Source organism: Engraulis encrasicolus, chromosome 2 (genome assembly GCF_034702125.1).
Source record: "Engraulis encrasicolus isolate BLACKSEA-1 chromosome 2, IST_EnEncr_1.0, whole genome shotgun sequence".
NCBI classification, from domain to species: Eukaryota; Metazoa; Chordata; class Actinopteri; order Clupeiformes; family Engraulidae; genus Engraulis; species Engraulis encrasicolus.
The window spans coordinates 34,616,017-34,634,923 of NC_085858.1; the positions used below are offsets into that span (position 1 = coordinate 34,616,017).

Below are 18,907 nucleotides of genomic sequence, written 5' to 3' on the forward strand. Positions count from 1 at the left end.
AAAAAGCATCGGCCCCTGGGGTGTGTCGGCTCACCGGGAAAATGCCCTGTATGCCAGATTATGAGTCCAGGCCTGACTCAGAGGCTGAGCTGCTGGGCGAATGAGGTATATAGCACAGAGCGGCGCCATACACCTGCACGCAGTACACGCGTGTTGCTATCAGGCAGAGTGCACAGGCTGGGTTGAGTTGGGTTGGGTTAGGTATCTCACCCTTTACCCAGAATTCCACTTAGCAGGAGTCTCTGGGGTCATTCCAACACAGTGCATTTGCAACTGAACAGGAGTGCACAGACATACAGAAATATATGGTGAATTCAGGTAAATTGGGCCACTTTGGGCCATTTGCTAATATGCAAAAAAAGTGGCCCAACTTACCTGATTTCAGTATAGCATGAATACAGTGGTCATAGCTGCCTAATAGCTAGTATTATTAAACAAGTTTCTACTCATCACCAGTTTATGATCTTTATTTCTCTCTCTCTCTCTCTCTCTCTCTCTCTCTCTCTCTCTCTCTCTCTCTCTCTCTCTCTCTCTCTCTCTCCGTCTCTCTCTCTCTCTCTCTCTCCGTCTCTCTCTCTCTCCTTCTCCCTTGCACCCTCTCTCTTTGTCTTTGTAATAGGTTGGTCCGTCACAGTGTATTTACAGCCAAGCCAAGTATGCATACAGTAGCTAGCTACTTCACCTAACTGCTTCACCAATGTCACCACCTACATATTATTACATCTCTTTATCTCTCTGGTACTTTTATCTTACCTTTATCATTGTTTCTCATTCTCATTATCCCTCTTTCTTTTCTGCCTCTCTCTCTCTCTTTCCTTCGACTGAGATTAGCACGTCATCCACATACAGTACTATGTCTGCCACCACAGTCGAGGTTCAATAATTAAATGGTGTGGGCTGTGGCTGGCTCACTATTATTAATAGAGGTAAATATAACTCTACTGCACCGCACGCCCCGAGAATCGGAGGCTAACTCTCCTTAATCTTTCATAAAGCGGCAAATATAACTGGCGCAGCAGGATCATGCTCTCATGGCGCTTAATAATTCAGCTCTCCAAATCAAATGAGGATCCTCCATGAAGCCACAATAAGGAGAGAGAGAGTGAGACGGGGGACAATGAGGGGATGGGGATCAGCATAACGTGCAGCTGTAGCTCACAAATTCACGAAACTTTCCACTGTACAGTAGGCTCATATGATATTAGTGAGCTAGATCAGACATCATCAGCAGGTGGTGTAATGGGATGATAAAGTGATTTGATAAAAGCTAACCAAATGAACCTGCCTAGCGTTCAAAAATGTTTTTGCCTGGCAACTTGGTCCGGTCCTGGTCCTTATGAGATCGCCACAACAGGCAGCCTGCCCACCAATCACGTCGCAAGGTTTTTTTTTCCAATTCTATTTCGGGTGGGCTTTGGCTGGATGGTGGAGATGGTGGTGAAGACCGAGTGATTCCAGACTAATGTTTTCATTTTTTTAGATTGGCTCACCAGGCTAGTGTATTAGAGCTGTTGGATGCTTGCTGAGGTTTAAAAACTCAGTGAGTGAAAAGTAATGAGTTGGATGCCGTTCAAAGATTCTGCAGAAGGAGAAGGGCACTGCACAACCTGATGCCACCGGGGGATAGTTGATGATTAAAGGTTCAGTGATTCAAGTGTTAATAAATTGGATTTTAATATAATTGGCATTTACACGGCCCAAAAAAGTGTCGCCTGAAACCTGGACAAACAACTTGGTCACTGGTCCAGGAAGAATAATGACTTGGCACAGACCGATCATGTGTCTCTGTCATGCCCAGTAGGCCCCCTTGTGGGAGAGAGAAGAGCGCAGCAAGCTGTGCTTAGTTTGTACCATTCATCACTCATTCATTCTCTCTCTCTCTCTCTCTCTCTCTCTCTCTCTCTCTCTCTCATTCTCTCTCTCTTTCTCTCCCTCTCTGTCTCTCTCTCTCCCTCTCTCTCCCCCCCTATCTCTCTGTCTGACACACTCAAAAGAATATACATTTGCAACAAATCACCACTACTGGCTAGGCTACAGTATACTCTTGTCTATGCTGTACTCTTTGTCTCTCTATCTCTATCTCTGTCTCTATCTCTCTCTCTCTCTCTCTCTCTCTCTCTCTCTCTCTAACGCGAGTCAAAGGTTACTTACCTCTGAACCGCTAGATCCCTGAAGTCCTTGAGGTCCTGGTAGTCCAGGGGGTCCCTGAAAGAGAGAGAGAGAGAGAGAGAGAGAGAGAGAGAGAGAGAGAGAGAGAGAGAGAGAGAGAGAGAGAGAGAGAGAGAGAGAGAATGACACAGAGAGAAAAACAAGATTAACTCGTTGTCTTACTGCCAAGCACGAACTCGAATCCAAATCAATGCACACACTCAATAACTCACAGATGCCTGTTGCAAATCAAGTCGCTGGGCAACAGTGGAGAGACTAACCAAGAGACTTGCATTATCCCGAAGTAAATTGCTGCCATTGTCATTGAAACAGAAAGCTAGTGCATGCCAGAATCATATTCTCAAGACAATGTCACAGTCACAGACAGGGAGGCCAACAGGGGAGGGCAAAGAGGTCAGTTATACAGGGCCCAGAAAGAGGAAAGGGGCCCAGAACTGGGTACCCATTACATTGTACAGGTATGTATTGCTAGGAAGGGGGGCTTTCAGATGGTTTTGTTCCAGGGCCCAGCCAAAGCTGTCAGCAACCCTGGTTACATCATGATAATATTCATGGCCTACTAGGTAGAGCCCACATCTGCTCTGCAATAGAGGATATGAACACCACAAATTAGTCCACACACTCCATTACTCCTCAGCCACTTTCCTGTAGTAAGGCTGCTTATACCGGAAAATAGGCTTGGAAATGTACCAAAGCGTTTCTCAAAAGCAGACACACTGTGCATTCTAAAACTTTGCTCCAGTCATAGCTGTGATTACTATCTTTGTCTCATCATTGGTGAGGTCGCTGAATACCGACGATTAAATTGTGTTCATAATTCTACAGGACATGTAACAACATGCTCAGCTGTGTGTACCGTGTGGTGCAGGGCTTGACATTTACTTTTTTGCTTCCCGGCCACTGTGGTTAGTGGATTTCCCGAGTTACTAGCCATTCAGCTATTCTACTGGCCACACATTTTATATTGTTTTTTTCTTTGTCGTAATACTTTGTATCTAACCTCAGAAAATGAGGTGCTAAAGTAAGAAGATGAGAAGAAAAACTGAGAAACTGTGCTTTTCCTTCATAAATACTAACCATAATATTGATACACAAGGGGCAAAGTGCATAATAAAGTCATACCATATGTCATACCATAGAATACGTTACCTGCCAAATTGGCTAGTGATACTGAAATTATTACTAGCCACAGCCAAGCTTTACCAGCATTTGGCCGGTTGGCAGGTGCCAGTGTCAAGCCCTGGTGTGGTGAGTATGTATTGAATAGGTCATGTTAAATATACTGTAGGTCATATTTCTACAGGCTTACAGAGTTTTCTGCTCCAGATGTGATAAATATGTTATGTACAGTCATGGCCAAAAGTATTGGCACCCCTTCAATTCTTTTAGAAAATACTCAATTTCTTCCAGAAAATGGTTGCAATCACAAATTCTTTGTTATTAATATCTTCATTTGTTTTTCTTGCAATGAAAAAACACAAAAGAGAATGAAAAAAAGTCAAATGAATGATCATTTTACACAAAACTCAAAAAATGGGCCGGACAAAAGTATTGACACCCTCAGCCTAATACTTGGTAGCACAACCTTTAGACAAAATATCTGCGAACAGCCACTTGCGGTAACCATCAATGAGCTTCCTACAACCCTCTGCTGGAATTTTAGACCATCCTTCTTGAGATTTGAAGGGTGCTTTCTCCAAACTGCCACTGTGAGACCCCTCCACAGGTTTTCTATGGGATTAGGGGGTGGACTCCTACATTATGCAGCAAAATATGTTGATAGTCTTTAGACTTCATAATTTCATGCACACGGTCAAGCAGTCCAGTGCCAGAGGCAGCAAAGCAACCTCAAAACATCAGGGAACCTCTGCCATGTTTGACTGTACGGACCGTGTTATTTTCTTTGAAGGCCTCATCATTTTTCCTGCATTCATTTGAATGGACAGGAAAACACTGATGCCTTCAAAGAAAAGAATACGGTTTGTACAGTCGAACATGGCAGAGGTTCCCTGATGTTTTGAGGTTGCTTTGCTGCCTCTGGCACTGGACTGCTTGACCATGTGCATGGAATTATGAAGTCTGAAGATTATCAACACATTTTGCTGCATAATGTAGGAGTCCACCCCCTAATCCCATAGAAAACCTGTGGACGGGTCTCACAGTGGCAGTTTGGAGAAAGCACCCTTCAAATCTCAAGAAGGATGGTCTAAAATTCCAGCAGAGGGTTGTAGGAAGCTCATTGATGGTTACCGCAAGTGGCTGTTCGCAGATATTTTGTCTAAAGGTTGTGCTACCAAGTATTAGGCTGAGGGTGTCAATACTTTTGTCCGGCCCATTTTTGGAGTTTTGTGTAAAATGATCATTCATTTGACTTTTTTTTCATTCTCTTTTGTGTTTTTTCATTGCAAGAAAAACAAAGGAAGATATTAAAAACAAATAATTTGTGATCGCAACCATTTTCTGGAAGAAATTGAGTATTTTCCAACAGAATTGAAGGGGTGCCAATACTTTTGGCCATGACTGTAGATGTAATGTTATTTGGGTAACACTCTACTTGACGCCGGTGTCATAAACATGTCATTGCAGTGTCATAATAGTGTCATGAAACAGTCATAGATAAGTCATAAACATTATGTCCATGTCATAAACATTTTATGACTGTTGGCTTTAAAGGGACACTGTGTAAGATTTTTAGTTGTTTATTTCCAGAATTCATGCTACCCATTCACTAATGTTACCTTTTTTATGAATACTTACCACCACCATCAAATTCTAAGTATTCATTATGACTGGAAAAATTGCACTTTTCATACATGAAAAGGGGGATCTTCTCCATGGTTCGCCATTTTGAATTTCAAGAAATAGCAATTTTTAGCTGCAAAAATGACTGTGCTTGGGCCATATTAGAAAATATTAGTTTAAGTAAAGTGTTACCGTTATTTATCTGTCTGTTCAAAAGACCTGGTGGCAATCATCTCGCCACTCCCATGAACGCGTTCTGTTGAAATCAGTCACTATCTGCAAGTCAGGCTTTTAAGGCTACACATTTTTTTGGCAGACATTTTCACTGGTGAGAGAACCAATGTCACACAGCTGATGGTCAGCTATGGTCAAAGTTATTAGGGATGTGTCACTCTTTTATGCACAAACATACAAGACCTAATCTGCCTCTCATTTCCACCTGTACGCATTTTAATGAGTGCCATCACACCATTTCTTCTTGCCTGGCTCCTCAGGCTGCAGTGGAAATGCTTCCTGTCTCCTGAGATCTCCTGAGATGTGCAAGTGATTAGGGGAACAGTCCTACCCTTTTTGATTTTCACATATTTACAGTATTTCTAAATATGACACATGAATATGTGTATAATTTTCTTCTCAGTTTGTTCAGTACTTAGATTTATTAGTAGCCTATTAGAATTATTAGCTTAGCTTAGCACAATCACTGGAAGTAAATTGTAATTTTAGCATGAAGCCACAAGTGATCATTGGAAGGAATTAAATTGCCGTTTTCCAGTGCCATCTATACTCCTCTGTAACCAATCCCCTCTGTGGAAGAACTAAACTAGCGGGTCTATTTTTGTTCTTGAGTACAGCATCTGTGATGTGCCACTGTAAGCATATTTGTACTGGTAGTCTACTGCGCACTATGGTGGAAGATACATTTCACAGTGGGTCCACATTAGTGACTGGCAGCAAAAAAAATAAATTCCCATGATCCTTAGCATGCCACTGCCCACATGCTCTCAGACGTTCCCCTGCTGCGGTCTCCCACTTTTGTTTTCCGTTCCGTGCCAATGCGCTCGGCCTAATCCGTCAGAGAGAGGCGAATAAGCGAGCGAGCCATCCATTGCAGATCTTGTTGGGTTTTTTTGTTGCATGCGTGTGTGTTCCTTCACGCTCGACGGGTCTTTTTCCGAGAAGAGACAAGAAAGACTGTCACAGAGGAGCGCGCTCATTAGACGGCCAGGGCCGAGCCTAATCAGATTACAGGCTGTCACGCTGTCTTCCCCCTCAAAAGCCTGCCACACCTCGCTTCGCTGGCTTGACTTGACTTCCCCCAGTACAAAAAAATGCTCCCCCATCTACGGTAGCTAGACTGGAGCTTTCTTTCTTGCATTTTGCCTCCGAGGACCTGCCCGTTTGTGTCGATGAACATCCTTCCTAATTTTTTCACCCGTCACATCCACAAAAGGAGCTCCATTATTCATAAACCCACCCCATCCCCATCCCCATACCCATCCCCATCCCCATCCCCATCCACATCCCCATCCCCATCCCCATCCCCATCCCCATCCCCATCCCCATACCCATCCCCACATGATTCACTCTGGAGTCAGAATGGATTTGGTGGGGTGAGCTCAAACAGTGGTACAAATTAGGGTTCAAGTATAGCCAGGCTGTGCCCTCCTAGTGACGCAACAGCTTCAGCGTTGCTACCAGTCAGGTCAAGAGCAATGCAAGTACTTTCTGAGCTCCCGCAAATTCGGGAACTCCCCCACTTTGTTGGGAAGCAAACAATCATTAGCAAACAAAGGGAGGCCGTTTGGGAAATGCAGTTTGGGAAATGATGTTATGCTCTTGGTCAGACCAAGTCTCGAAGAGATTTGAAAGTCGATGATAATCAGGCTAGTTCAAGAAGGCAGTAAGCCTCACCAAAGATCCCACGTGGCCGCTCTCGCCTTTCTCACCAGGAGGTCCGGGCAAACCCTGCAGAGAGACACACAGACTGTGAGCGTCAAGGACAGGGCATCTGGGACACCAAAACAGATTACTGTAAGACAGACAGGGTAAGCACTGACAGAAAATATGACAGACAGACAAACATACAGACAGACAGACAGACAGACAGACAGACAGACAGACAGACAGACAGACAGACAGACAGACAGACAGACAGACAGACAGACAAACAGACACAAAGAGCCAATGACAAATCTGCAGGCATACAGAAAATAACAAATGGACAAATGGGCAGGCAGAAAGGGAGAAAGACAAACAAACATTTACAATGATAAGCAGACATAAATACAGGCAGACTGACAGGCAGACAGACAGATACATAGACAGACAGAAAGTAGAACAGACAGGCAAAAATATAGACATAACATTTGCAATGATAAGCAGACACAAATACAGACAAGCAGACAGGCAGACAGACAGACAGACAGACAGACAGACAGACAGACAGACAGACAGACAGACAGTCAGAAAGTAAAACAGATGGACAAAAATACAGACATCGGCTGGCACAAACAGACAGACAGACAGACAGACAGATAGACAGACAGACTGGGCAGACAGACAGCTCAGACGAGCAGACAAACAGACAGACAGACAGACTGACAGACAGACAGTCAGACGAGCAGACAGACAGAGACAAACAGACAAGCAGAGTAGAAAGGATTCACTGGGTATCCTCTCACCTGAAGTCCGTCGGGCCCGCTGCCGCCCTTGAACCCTCGGAGGCCCTCGTCTCCCTTCTGGCCGTACATGCCCTGTTGACCCCTTGGCCCCGCCTCTCCGTCAGCACCCTACCAATCAGGCACATGTACAATATCACACATCACATCAGCAGTACACAGATGAACACAACGAGGTGCAACACCAGAACATCAGCAACGCTGCACTGACAGTACACAGATGAATGCAAGAAGGCGCAATGCCATAGCCTCGCGCGCCATCCTACGTACTTCCGCCAGGACACTTGGCTCCGCACTACGTCTGGTACCTGTCTTCTGTGAAGCGATGTTGACCGGTAGGATTTTCGCCGGTGTTCTGACAAACGGTCCTACATTGTAATTTTATCCTATGGTAAGATGTTCTGTCAGACATGTCTGTTAAACGGTCCTACATCGCCATAGCACCACTTCATGAAAAATACACAGGTGAATGCGTTAAGACACCTCTTACATTGACAGGGCTTTAGCAGCCTCCACACTTATACTCTCTTTTAAGTTTCTATCGGATTAAGGCAATTCAATGAAATGTACAGTAATATAATAACTGAAATCTCATGTTGTAAGGATCACATACCAATACACATATAGTACAGAGCCACACTTTCTTCATGAGAAAATTCTGTGAATATGCATCAATAGGCTGTATACGCTCGTCGCTCAGTGACCTGTTCATTGAAATAAATTTCATCAACAGACCCAAGGACACTCACTCAAGCACATACTGTATATACACAGATATAGACACACATGCAGGGTTTCACTTTATGAGACAAGCGTATACCTACCACTAATCCTGGTGGTCCAGTCGGCCCTAGAATTCCTATAGGTCCCGGAGGTCCCTGGAGAGGATAAGTCATGAAAGAAAGAAAGAAAGAAAGAAAGAAAGAAAGAAAGAAAGAAAGAAAGAAAGAAAGAAAGAAAGAAAGACAGACAGAAAGAAAGACAGACAGAAAGAAAGACAGACAAAGACACACCGACATTCAACACAAAAAATACACACACAAACAAGAGACAAAGAAAAATAAAAAGACAGAGTCAAACAAACAAACCATTGTGGTACCTAATGCACATACAGTATCTGGTGCCGCATAGTTATAAAGGCCAGGGGAGGCTGCACATCTACTGGCTGATAATCAATCACTGGTGCCGGCAGCCCACCAGCCGCATTAGCCATACACCAGTGCACTCAGATGGGCCCTGTACTGTACTGCTAAGCACCAGAGTTGCCAGATGAGGCTGATGATTTCCAGCCCAAAAAATGCTCAAAACCCGCCTAGAAGCACAACATCCCGCCCAATTCTATTGATTTCTAGGGTAAAAATTGGGCGGGTTTTTCTGCTAAATGCCATTTTTTACCCGCACACAGCCATCCTAAGCAGCCCAATTGGGCGGGAAACAGACCAATCTGGCAACACTTCTAAGCACTGCTCACTCACATACTGTAGAGTGGGGGCACTGGACTGGTGCACAACTGTGAGCATGCAAGCACACACCAAAACACACACATATACAAGGACACACGCACATATACACTGTACGTACACACAAGAACATGATATGCACGCACGCACGCACGCACGCGCTCAAACACTCAAACACACACACACACACACACACACACACACACACACACACACACACACACACACACACACACACACACACACACACACACACACACACACACACACACACACACATACAAATACACACACACACACACACACACAAAGGCGCTAACACAGGCATGCACAGACACAAACACACACAATCAAGCATGCACGCAGGCCTACAGTACACACAAAGGCATACAGTCGCACACACAGTCATACAGTCATACAGTGCAAGCGCACACACAGTCATACAGTCATTTATTTAACTTGGACACACACACATTCACTTTCAATTTTACAGGTATGACCAGACAGACACAAACACAAACACACCCACAAAAGTGCATAACACATTCATACTGTTTATCACAGCTTACGCACATATACATAGACACACATACATTGCACCACACGCATGCACGTCAGTACTGTATGTAAGCATGCACGCACACACACACACACACACACACACACACACACACACACACACCCACACACACACACACACACACACACACACACACACACACACACACACACACACACACACACACACACACACACACACACACACACACACACACACACACACACACACACACACCCCAACACATCCCAACACACACACTCACCCCCTCTCCTTTGTCTCCCTTGCTGCCCTTCTGGCCAGGTCCTCCGATCTCCCCCTGTGTAGAGGCGCAAGATTAATGGAGACGACATTAAGAGCATACATCATGCAAACACACCCTACACCTGCACAATGGGGACTAGCATTGCAGCAAACACACTGTATGTATGCACCATGAGGCTAAAACTACAGCCGATGCAAAGCATCCACTGAGAGCTAAAATATTGTACCATGAGGTTAGAGTACAGCAGAGGCAAACATCCCACTGAGGGATAGCATAGGTAACACTTTATTTTAGGGATACATCTATTAGCACTAATATATACAATGCTAATGCCTGCATAAGTAACTTGTAAGGCATGTACTAAGCAAACGCTAAGGCCTACTAGGTCCTTACTGAGGTTAAATTGGTAATAAATCCCTAATTGTGCATGAACAAGACATTTGCGAATACATGCCTAACAAATGTTTGATTTTGCTTTATACATGCCTTACAAGTTACTTACACAGGGACATTGTATGTATTAGTGCCAATAGATGTATCCCTAAAATAACATACCATATTGTACCATGTGGCTGAAACTACAGTTAATTTACACATTCTCCACTTAGGACTAATATATTGCACCATGAGGGTAAAGCTGAAGCAAACAAATGCTATGCACCATGGGGATAAACCTACATAGTGAAGTTTGTCTGGCCCCAAGGTCACCCATACATACTTGCTCCAGATACCACAGTGAATTTCAGTCCCCCTCTCTGGTGTATGCATGCACAGTAGGTATGATAGGCACTATGTTGGGGACCCTCAAATAGCTAACTGTACACTGAGTACATTGTGAAGCACATTGTGTTGTGCACTGATAGAAACATTGTTAGCTTTCCCAACGTTTGGTTTACTGTATGGTTCAAACCACAATAAACACTTAAAGGTACACTGTGCAGGAAATGGTCAAAGAATGTACTGCAACTATGCTGCTCATTGAAACATGAATATTTACTAAAAAATGAACTAATATGGACTACTATGATCAAAGTATAGTAAGTTTTGCTGCTAAAATGTCTATTTCTGGAAATTCAAAATGGCGGGCAATAGAGATTATCCCCCTTTTCATGTATTTAAGGTGTAATTTTCTCAGTCATAATGAACACTTGATGGTGGTGGTAAGTATTCATGAAAAAGATAACATTTGTGAATGGAAATTCTCGAAATGAACTACTAAAAATATTACACAGTGCACATTTAAAGGCCACTGGGTGTATGGTTGAAACAACAATAAAACCCCAAAGTACTTGACTTGACTTGGCATGACTGGTTGACTGCACTGCATGTCAGTCTCGTACCTTATCACCGTCCTCCCCTGGAGGGCCGGGAGGTCCTGCGGCACCGGGCAGTCCCCCAGGACCCATCTCACCGTCCTTCCCAGCGGGCCCGATCAGACCTTTCTCGCCCTGCAACAACACCCACACTGTTTCACCAGCTGACAAAGCGCTTGTACGCTACTGTGAATCTCTAGCGGGTGACTGAGTCACAATTGTTGCAGTATTGCTGTGATTTAGTAGGTGAGGTGTTGATATGATAAAGGGACTCCAGTGTAATATTATTCTCTCACCGCTGCATAAATACAATTCAGCAGTATATTTGTTGGAGTCTGTTTGTTCCTCGATACACAACTCTGCAGTTTATTAAAAGTTTACTACTTCCTCATCAGCGTTAGACATCATGAATTTTAAACTGTGTTTTTTTGCCTGAGGCTGTCGCATTCCATTATACTGTGTCGAACATTCTGGGCGTTATGTCAAATTAAACCAAATGGTTCTCCACTTGAGGCACAAGCTACGCAAGTTACTGTATATGTTATCTGGGATTTACTCACGGCTATAAACCACAACAACATGTACGTACGTTAAGCTTTTAAAAATCAATCAAGCATGAATGTAAAACTCTGTTCTATTGAGGTTTACATACTGTATGAGGTTTGCATATATAATGCATTACATAAAACAACTACCACTTGTAGAAAACAATCTAGAAGTTGTTAAATTGTCTCTCCAAAGCCGTATTCACACCTACCTTGTTTTGTCCGGACCAAACGGGCCAAATTTCGTTTGGTCCCTTGGTTTGGACATTTTTTGGGTTGGTGTGAATACAAACCACAGAACTCTGGTCCAGACAAAACAAGTGGACCGAGTCCGAGCTGAAAGGTCGGACTCTGCCCGGACCAAAAGAGCGGTCATAAACACTATCCTCCGTAGCCGCGTTGTCCTTTGTTGTCAGTCATTGATAAAATATATAATAGTGTTGTAATTGTACAACTGAAGAGTTCAGATGCAAAACCCCCTAAGTGCCTTTTCAGAAATTAATCTTAATTCATTTTTACTTAATACAAAGATATCAAAATTGCATATTTTGTAGTTTATTTATATAATATAACTATTTATAGGTATTATCAAGTACATACATTTAAACCAAACCATCAACCGGGTTCTCTAAAAATATAGAAGTGCAGGTCTTCAGAAATGGAGTTAGGGGGTTTTGCATCTGAACTCTTCAACTGCAAACTTCTGGGCTTCCATTTTGGATTTAGCACTTTGTGTCTGCCAATAGCATGTGGCTTTGTTGGCAGATTTTGGTCCACTTACTACTAAAATGCACAGTGTGAAAGCAAAGCAAACTGTCAAACTTTCCTTCCCTGAATACACCCCAACTGTTGAATCAATTAACAAAATGTTTTGTATGTGTGTGCTTACAGGCTCTCCCTTCTCTCCCATTGGTCCAGGTGGGCCCAGGGCTCCTTGGCGACCAGGCGTGCCAATTGGACCTGCTGGTCCCGCAGGTCCCCTCTCCCCTGTGGCTCCCTGTGGGCGGCAGAACACACAGCAGAGAACCAAACCCCAGCCATTAGCTCATGCAATCAAGGATATAAATTAACTTTTTCATCACCAGCCAAAATAGGTAATAGATGTTAATTTTGTTGGCCAAATACACACTCACTAAGGGGGTCACAGTGACTAGTAAGTTGGTCATTTCTACCAGCCAATAATACATGTCACCAGCATTTGGCCAGTTGGCTGGTGTTACGTAATTTAGAGCATTGCATGAAATTAAGAACACTGTCCAGAATACAGTGTAGCACCAGTGCTTTAATAGGGACAGATTTTGCTGACAGATGTGTTGACCAGAACAGAGTACCGCCACTTGTACATTTTTTCCTTGAAAGTATATGGAGTGTACCTTCTTATGGTGTACATGAGCATAATTCTGCATTTCAACTTTAGTTTTTTAGGGGAGTACATAGACTTATATTTTACCACTTTAAGCACTGTGCACCGCAGCACATCATTTGGAATGTAGAACACATTGTATTCAGTAACAAGCACAGAGTTCAAAATGGAGATCACGCATTTGGAACACAGTGTTCAAACTCTACAACAGACAGATAGGCAACATGGTATTTAAAATGCAGAATACGAAGTTGAAAGGAGGCACATGTGCTCAGCATGTACGGCACACAACTGAAATGGCATGATCGGCATGTAATCAGGCGAATCTCTCGAGTCTCAAAGCATTCAAATGCAAATAGAACCCATTTTTCTGCCTGTGACTTTTATGGATACAAAGACAGATGGGAGGGGGAGAGAAAGAGAGAGAGAGAGAGAGAGAGAGAGAGAGAGAGAGAGAGAGAGAGGAAGAGAGAGGGAGGGAGACAGACAGACAGATAGACAAACAGACAAACAGATACAGAAAGAGAGAGAGAGAGAGAGATAGAGAGAAAGAGAGAGAGAGAGAGAGAGAGATAGAGAGAAAGAGAGAGAGAGAGAGAGACAGACAGACAGACACAGAGAGAGACAGATCGAGAGACAGATCGAGAGAGAGAGAGAGAGAGAGAGAGAGAGAGAGAGAGAGAGAGAGAGAGAGAGAGAGAGAGAGAGAAAGAGAAATAGCAGGGAGGAGATAGGACAATGTCTTTAAAGTGCAGACTGCATATCTCACTCACAATAGCTCCTGCAACCCCAGGAGGTCCTTCACTGCCTTTCAGTCCGGCAGGTCCCTTTGGGGGAAAAAACAAGAATGATGAACAACATGGAGGCTGTAAAGTAAAAAGGTGCGTTATATCTTTTTCTCACCATGCACATCCATTATGCACAGGGCTGGACGGGGGGAGAAATAGGGCCCGGGCACTTTTGGCTTAAAGGGGCCCCTCATAATTAGCGGCGCAGAACTGACTCATCAGTGGGCCCCGTACCCTTGTGGGCCCCTATTTTCAGAAATGGAAATAAAACATCTGAAAATAGGGGCCCACGAGGGTGCAGCGCCCACCGGGAAATGCCCGGTATGCCAGATGGCCAGTCCAGCCATGGTTATGCATGAAAATTACACACACACTCTCAAACTGTGCCCATTCTCCATAAAAAGCAAGAAGAGTGATCTGAGAAGGGACTTAATGATGAGCTGTAATTGGTGGAAACAGCAGGAAGACTCTCTCCGAGGCCTACAAGTAGTTAGAGCTAAACAGTCGAACTCTGAGGTCTGAAAGCTTGGCTTAGCGTGTGACCAAGAGCACAATGTCAATTGACATTCATAGAACGTGTTGGCCAGGGCCGTGACATGTTCATTTGAGCTGTCAATTTGTTGGGATCGAGTTCCGGTGTCTCAAAAAGGGAAAAGGAAATGAACATAATTGGATCAGTCTCGCGCACAGCCCTGTTAGGGCAAAGCAATCAGCATACATTACACACAGTCAGCCAGTATGGCAAACTAAACAGACTGCTCCAGTCAGGCAGACAGGAGGGCGAGACAGAGTAACGCAGATAAGAGAGAAATGCACAGGGGCCTCTCATGAAAATAAAATATCACTACAGTCGGTGAGGTGCTGTGATGTTCTGGGCCGGCGGGGCGTCGGTAAACATTAAACCCTCTGATGTGTGTTGATAAAGCCTGACATTCACTATATTTCACAGACAAAAAAAAGTTATCGTACTCATCTTTTGTTATCATACTCATCATTGGGTCCACATACTGTCTCTGATGTGGAGTAAAACCACACATTTGTTTTTAAAGCCCTCAGCAGTTCAAATGGTAGAGAAATGCAGCAGCTGCTGTCTTATCAGGTCCAAATATCTACGGTGCTGGGGAAGAAATTCTGCAGCTGCCATATTTAATATTTGATCCTCCACAAGGAAACATTCAGGATCTAGGCGGGGGGGTCAGACAAGTCAAGTTGAGTTACCGTAGCACCAGGGTTGCCACGGCTCCCGCGAAAACCTCTCTTTCCAGCAGGTCCACTCGTCCCTGGAGAACCAGCAGCTCCTGGATCGCCCTGCATATCAGAGGACACACACACACGCACGCATGCACCACACACACACACACACACACATGCACACACACACACACACACACACACACACACACACACACACACACACACACACACACACACACACACACGCACGAACGCACACGCACGAACGCACACACACACAAACACAAGCACCCACACACACACACACACACACACACACACACACACACACACACACACACACACACACACACACACACACACACACACACACACACACACACACACACACACACACACACACACACACACACACACACACACACACACACACACACACACACACACACACACACACACACACGTACACACAGACACAGATATATCATATTTATACCGCCATCGTGACAGCATTGAGACAGCACATCCATCACCCATTGTGCCTATGCGGTGCGGTTGTCCTACAAGTGCACTGAATGCTGAGCAGCAGGTGGACAGTGATGACTTGCTACAGGTGGGGACCTCATGGAAAAGCAACAGAAGCCCAATGGTTCCCAAACGAAGAGTCGTAAATGAGTTTTCCATTCCTTAAATCGGTTAGTAACAGTATACATGGGTTCACCGTGTTTATAAACATGATGTTGTGAGGAGGGGCAAGACACTGGCAGCCAACCACGTGAGCAAATTTTTTGAGCGACAGCGGTTTCCAACAATCAGAGGTTGAGTTGTACACAGCTAGTGTCACGCAGCCCGGAGAAAACAAACATTTAGAACCCATGTATTCACTTGAATATGTTAATACGGTAAATTTATTTACTTTTTCCATGAATTTCACATAAAAAGTTACCGGGGGGGTGTTTGGAATTTTGGAGAGAGGGAGTCCAAAAGGCAATCCCAGCAGATAAAGTTTGGGTCTCCAAAGATAGCCTCACAGTAATGCTTTCACATCATTTTAGTTGGTAGATATTATCCCATAGAGTGCCAATATACATTAAAAAATAACTTCTTCTCTAGTGGGCAGATAACAATTTTACTACGTAATTTGGCGTCAGAAGACTGTAAATATTATCCTGGGTGTGCTATAAAACGTAACACATGGTTCATCTGCAGTCAACAACTCACCAATAAAAATGCTCATAAACACAGATTCAATATGCCTACATTCATTAAGAGTCAATGAGCTAGTCTCGAGAGGCGCCATAATTGTAATGCTCTGCCGTGATGTGATGGTACATAGATATAATCAATACAATATCAGGCTCGGACTTGATGCAGTGAGATGCACTTGTAAGGACCTCGTTAGCCAGCTTTATATACAGTAGAAAGCCATGAAAACCTGCAGCCAGCCGTCACCATCTATTTCTTTATTGGATAATACTATTGAGTGTCTGTATATAAAGTATATGAGGATATCGGCCCTGCCGTGGCCTAGCGGTAAGGCACTCGTCTGCTATGCAGCCGACCCGGGTTCAATTCCCGCCCCAGGTCCTTTACCGGCCCTTCCCCGTCTTTCTCCCTGCTCGCTTCCTGTCACCATCTTCACTGTACTGTCATAAATAAAGTTTAGAAAAGTATATAAGTATATAAACGGCAGAATCCTCAGCCTTTGCTCCTTCCTGTCCTGTATTGTCTTTCTGAGGTAGTGGTTATAGTAAATAAATATACTGCATGTAGCCAATAATGTGAACCTGTAAACCCCTACCTTTATTTCATGTTAGACAACAAAATTGTGTGTATATAGACAATGTGACCGTTTGTTAGCTTTAGTGTTTACCTTTGCGCCTTCCTTCCAGAACTGTATTACTGGCTCTATAGCAAATAAGGTGAACCTGTTCTGTATGTAAAACCCTCCCTTTCTTTTCTGAAGGATGATGTTATTGTTTAGCGGTAGCCAATATAGAACATTATGTGAACCTGCCAACAACCTTCCCTTTAGTGTCGGTGTATAATGTTCGTGTGTGTAATACATAAACAGCATTAGTGTTGACCTTTGCTCCTTCCTTCCCAGCTGATCCTGGTAAGCCGTGTTCTCCGGGAGGTCCTTGAGCTCCGGGATGCCCTCTCTCTCCAGCGGCGCCCGTCTCTCCAGCTTTGCCCTAGACGAGGAAAAAAAGAAATATCCCCATTTAAACGAATACACAGTAAAAGACATGGCCTTCAACCCCTTGTCGTCTAACCTACCCTACCACAATCCAATCCCCTATTACCACTCAATCAGTTACGGGCCTTTTGCGCCTTTGTCCAAATGAAGTAATCCATTTCCCCCCCGCAGTCTGTAAAATACCACCGGACAGGATTGGCCGTCAGTGCCGACCAAGCAGTTGACGTTGGCTCTACTCACCTGCGGGCCAACTACTCCGGAGGGGCCGGCGGGTCCCGTCTTCCCTTGGAATCCCTAAATAGAGACAGACAATCAATAGGCAGTAGGGCTGTAACGATACACTCAACTCACGATTCGGTTTGTATCACGATTCATGACCTACGGTTCGATACACCCCACGATTTCACATTTGCCAACATTACAAACTTCATGAATAAAAAATATGATAGTTTGTAGGTACAATAGGTTACAAGAAGCTGCTAATAATTTTTTAAAAGTTTCTATATAATTATAATGATGCTTGGAAGCACCATCACTTCATATCATGTGGTTGTTTTCTGGGGTGATGGGTATCAAAACGTTTAAAGGGCGTATCATGATACTTCCTTCTTGTATCACGATACAGTATCGTGACTCTGTGTATCACGATTTCTCGGTTCGATACAATATTGTTACAGCCCTAATAGGCAGAAATCAGGTTTTACACAGCCTGAGGAGCTACTACACGTTCCGCATCAGCACGACCTTCATTACTCTACCAAGCACACGACAACACAACAATGCTGCAGCTTCATTGTAATGATGTTTTTTTTGTTTTTTTATGTACTCATTAATTGAGGAGTGCTATATTGATTTTATTCAAAGTTTATTTAATGCAGAGAATAAGCTTCTTATTCAAAGTTTATTTAATGCCGGAGAATAGACATTAATAGGCATGCAATGTAAATTTGGCCGAATTAAACAAGCTGTTTTATTTTAACACCTATTGTCCATGGATCGATGTTTACAATGTTCCGGTGTTCATTGAACTCACTAGAATAAAACAGGACAATTTTTTTTTTTTTTGGAATTACAATGACACAGTAGGACTAATAAACGTTAGTGTGTCTAGGCTTAATGGTCCTCAAATGGACATCTTTTTTTTTTAAAAAAAAGGAAGAAAAGAAAAGAAAAAGAAATAAAGAAAAGAAAATAGAAACTCACAGGTTCTCCCCGCTGTCCAGGGTGCCCTGGGAGTCCATCTTTTCCAGGAGGGCCCTGAGATGACACACGTTCATTTACAACACAATTATATACTCAAATACACAATGTCACAGCTCTGTCAAGTACAATTTATTTTCTGATCTGATTTAATATGGTATAATGCAGCATGTACCACAATATTGCTGTGTGTTTTGATTCATATAAAGTGACTCACATAGTGAACATATCTGAGTCGTGGGTATTGTGTGTGCTGTGTATTTGTGTATGTGTATTTGTGTATGTGTTGTGTTGTGTATTTGTGTGTGAATTTGTGTCCCACTTACATTTGGTCCCCTGAGCCCCGTCTCCCCATTCGCTCCTTGAGGTCCTGGAGGGCCCTGGGGAATACAATAGCGCAACACAGCCATGAAAGAACAAAATAGATGACA

At 43.7% G+C, this 18,907-nt stretch overlaps 1 protein-coding gene across 1 annotated transcript in view; it reads right to left on the bottom strand.

The window, feature by feature from the left end:
- Positions 1 to 18,907, bottom strand: part of col5a3a (collagen, type V, alpha 3a) — a 156,878-nt gene that overhangs the window by 29,628 nt on the left and 108,343 nt on the right. The window contains exons 36-48 of the mRNA XM_063187356.1: positions 18,803 to 18,856; positions 18,480 to 18,533; positions 17,517 to 17,570; positions 17,164 to 17,271; positions 15,101 to 15,190; positions 13,868 to 13,921; positions 12,621 to 12,728; positions 11,214 to 11,321; positions 9,874 to 9,927; positions 8,414 to 8,467; positions 7,593 to 7,700; positions 6,823 to 6,876; positions 2,152 to 2,205 (exon numbers count right to left, since the gene is read on the bottom strand). Coding sequence (XP_063043426.1) covers positions 2,152 to 2,205; positions 6,823 to 6,876; positions 7,593 to 7,700; positions 8,414 to 8,467; positions 9,874 to 9,927; positions 11,214 to 11,321; positions 12,621 to 12,728; positions 13,868 to 13,921; positions 15,101 to 15,190; positions 17,164 to 17,271; positions 17,517 to 17,570; positions 18,480 to 18,533; positions 18,803 to 18,856 — 954 coding nt within the window. The remainder of the gene's footprint in view (positions 1 to 2,151; positions 2,206 to 6,822; positions 6,877 to 7,592; positions 7,701 to 8,413; positions 8,468 to 9,873; positions 9,928 to 11,213; positions 11,322 to 12,620; positions 12,729 to 13,867; positions 13,922 to 15,100; positions 15,191 to 17,163; positions 17,272 to 17,516; positions 17,571 to 18,479; positions 18,534 to 18,802; positions 18,857 to 18,907) is intronic.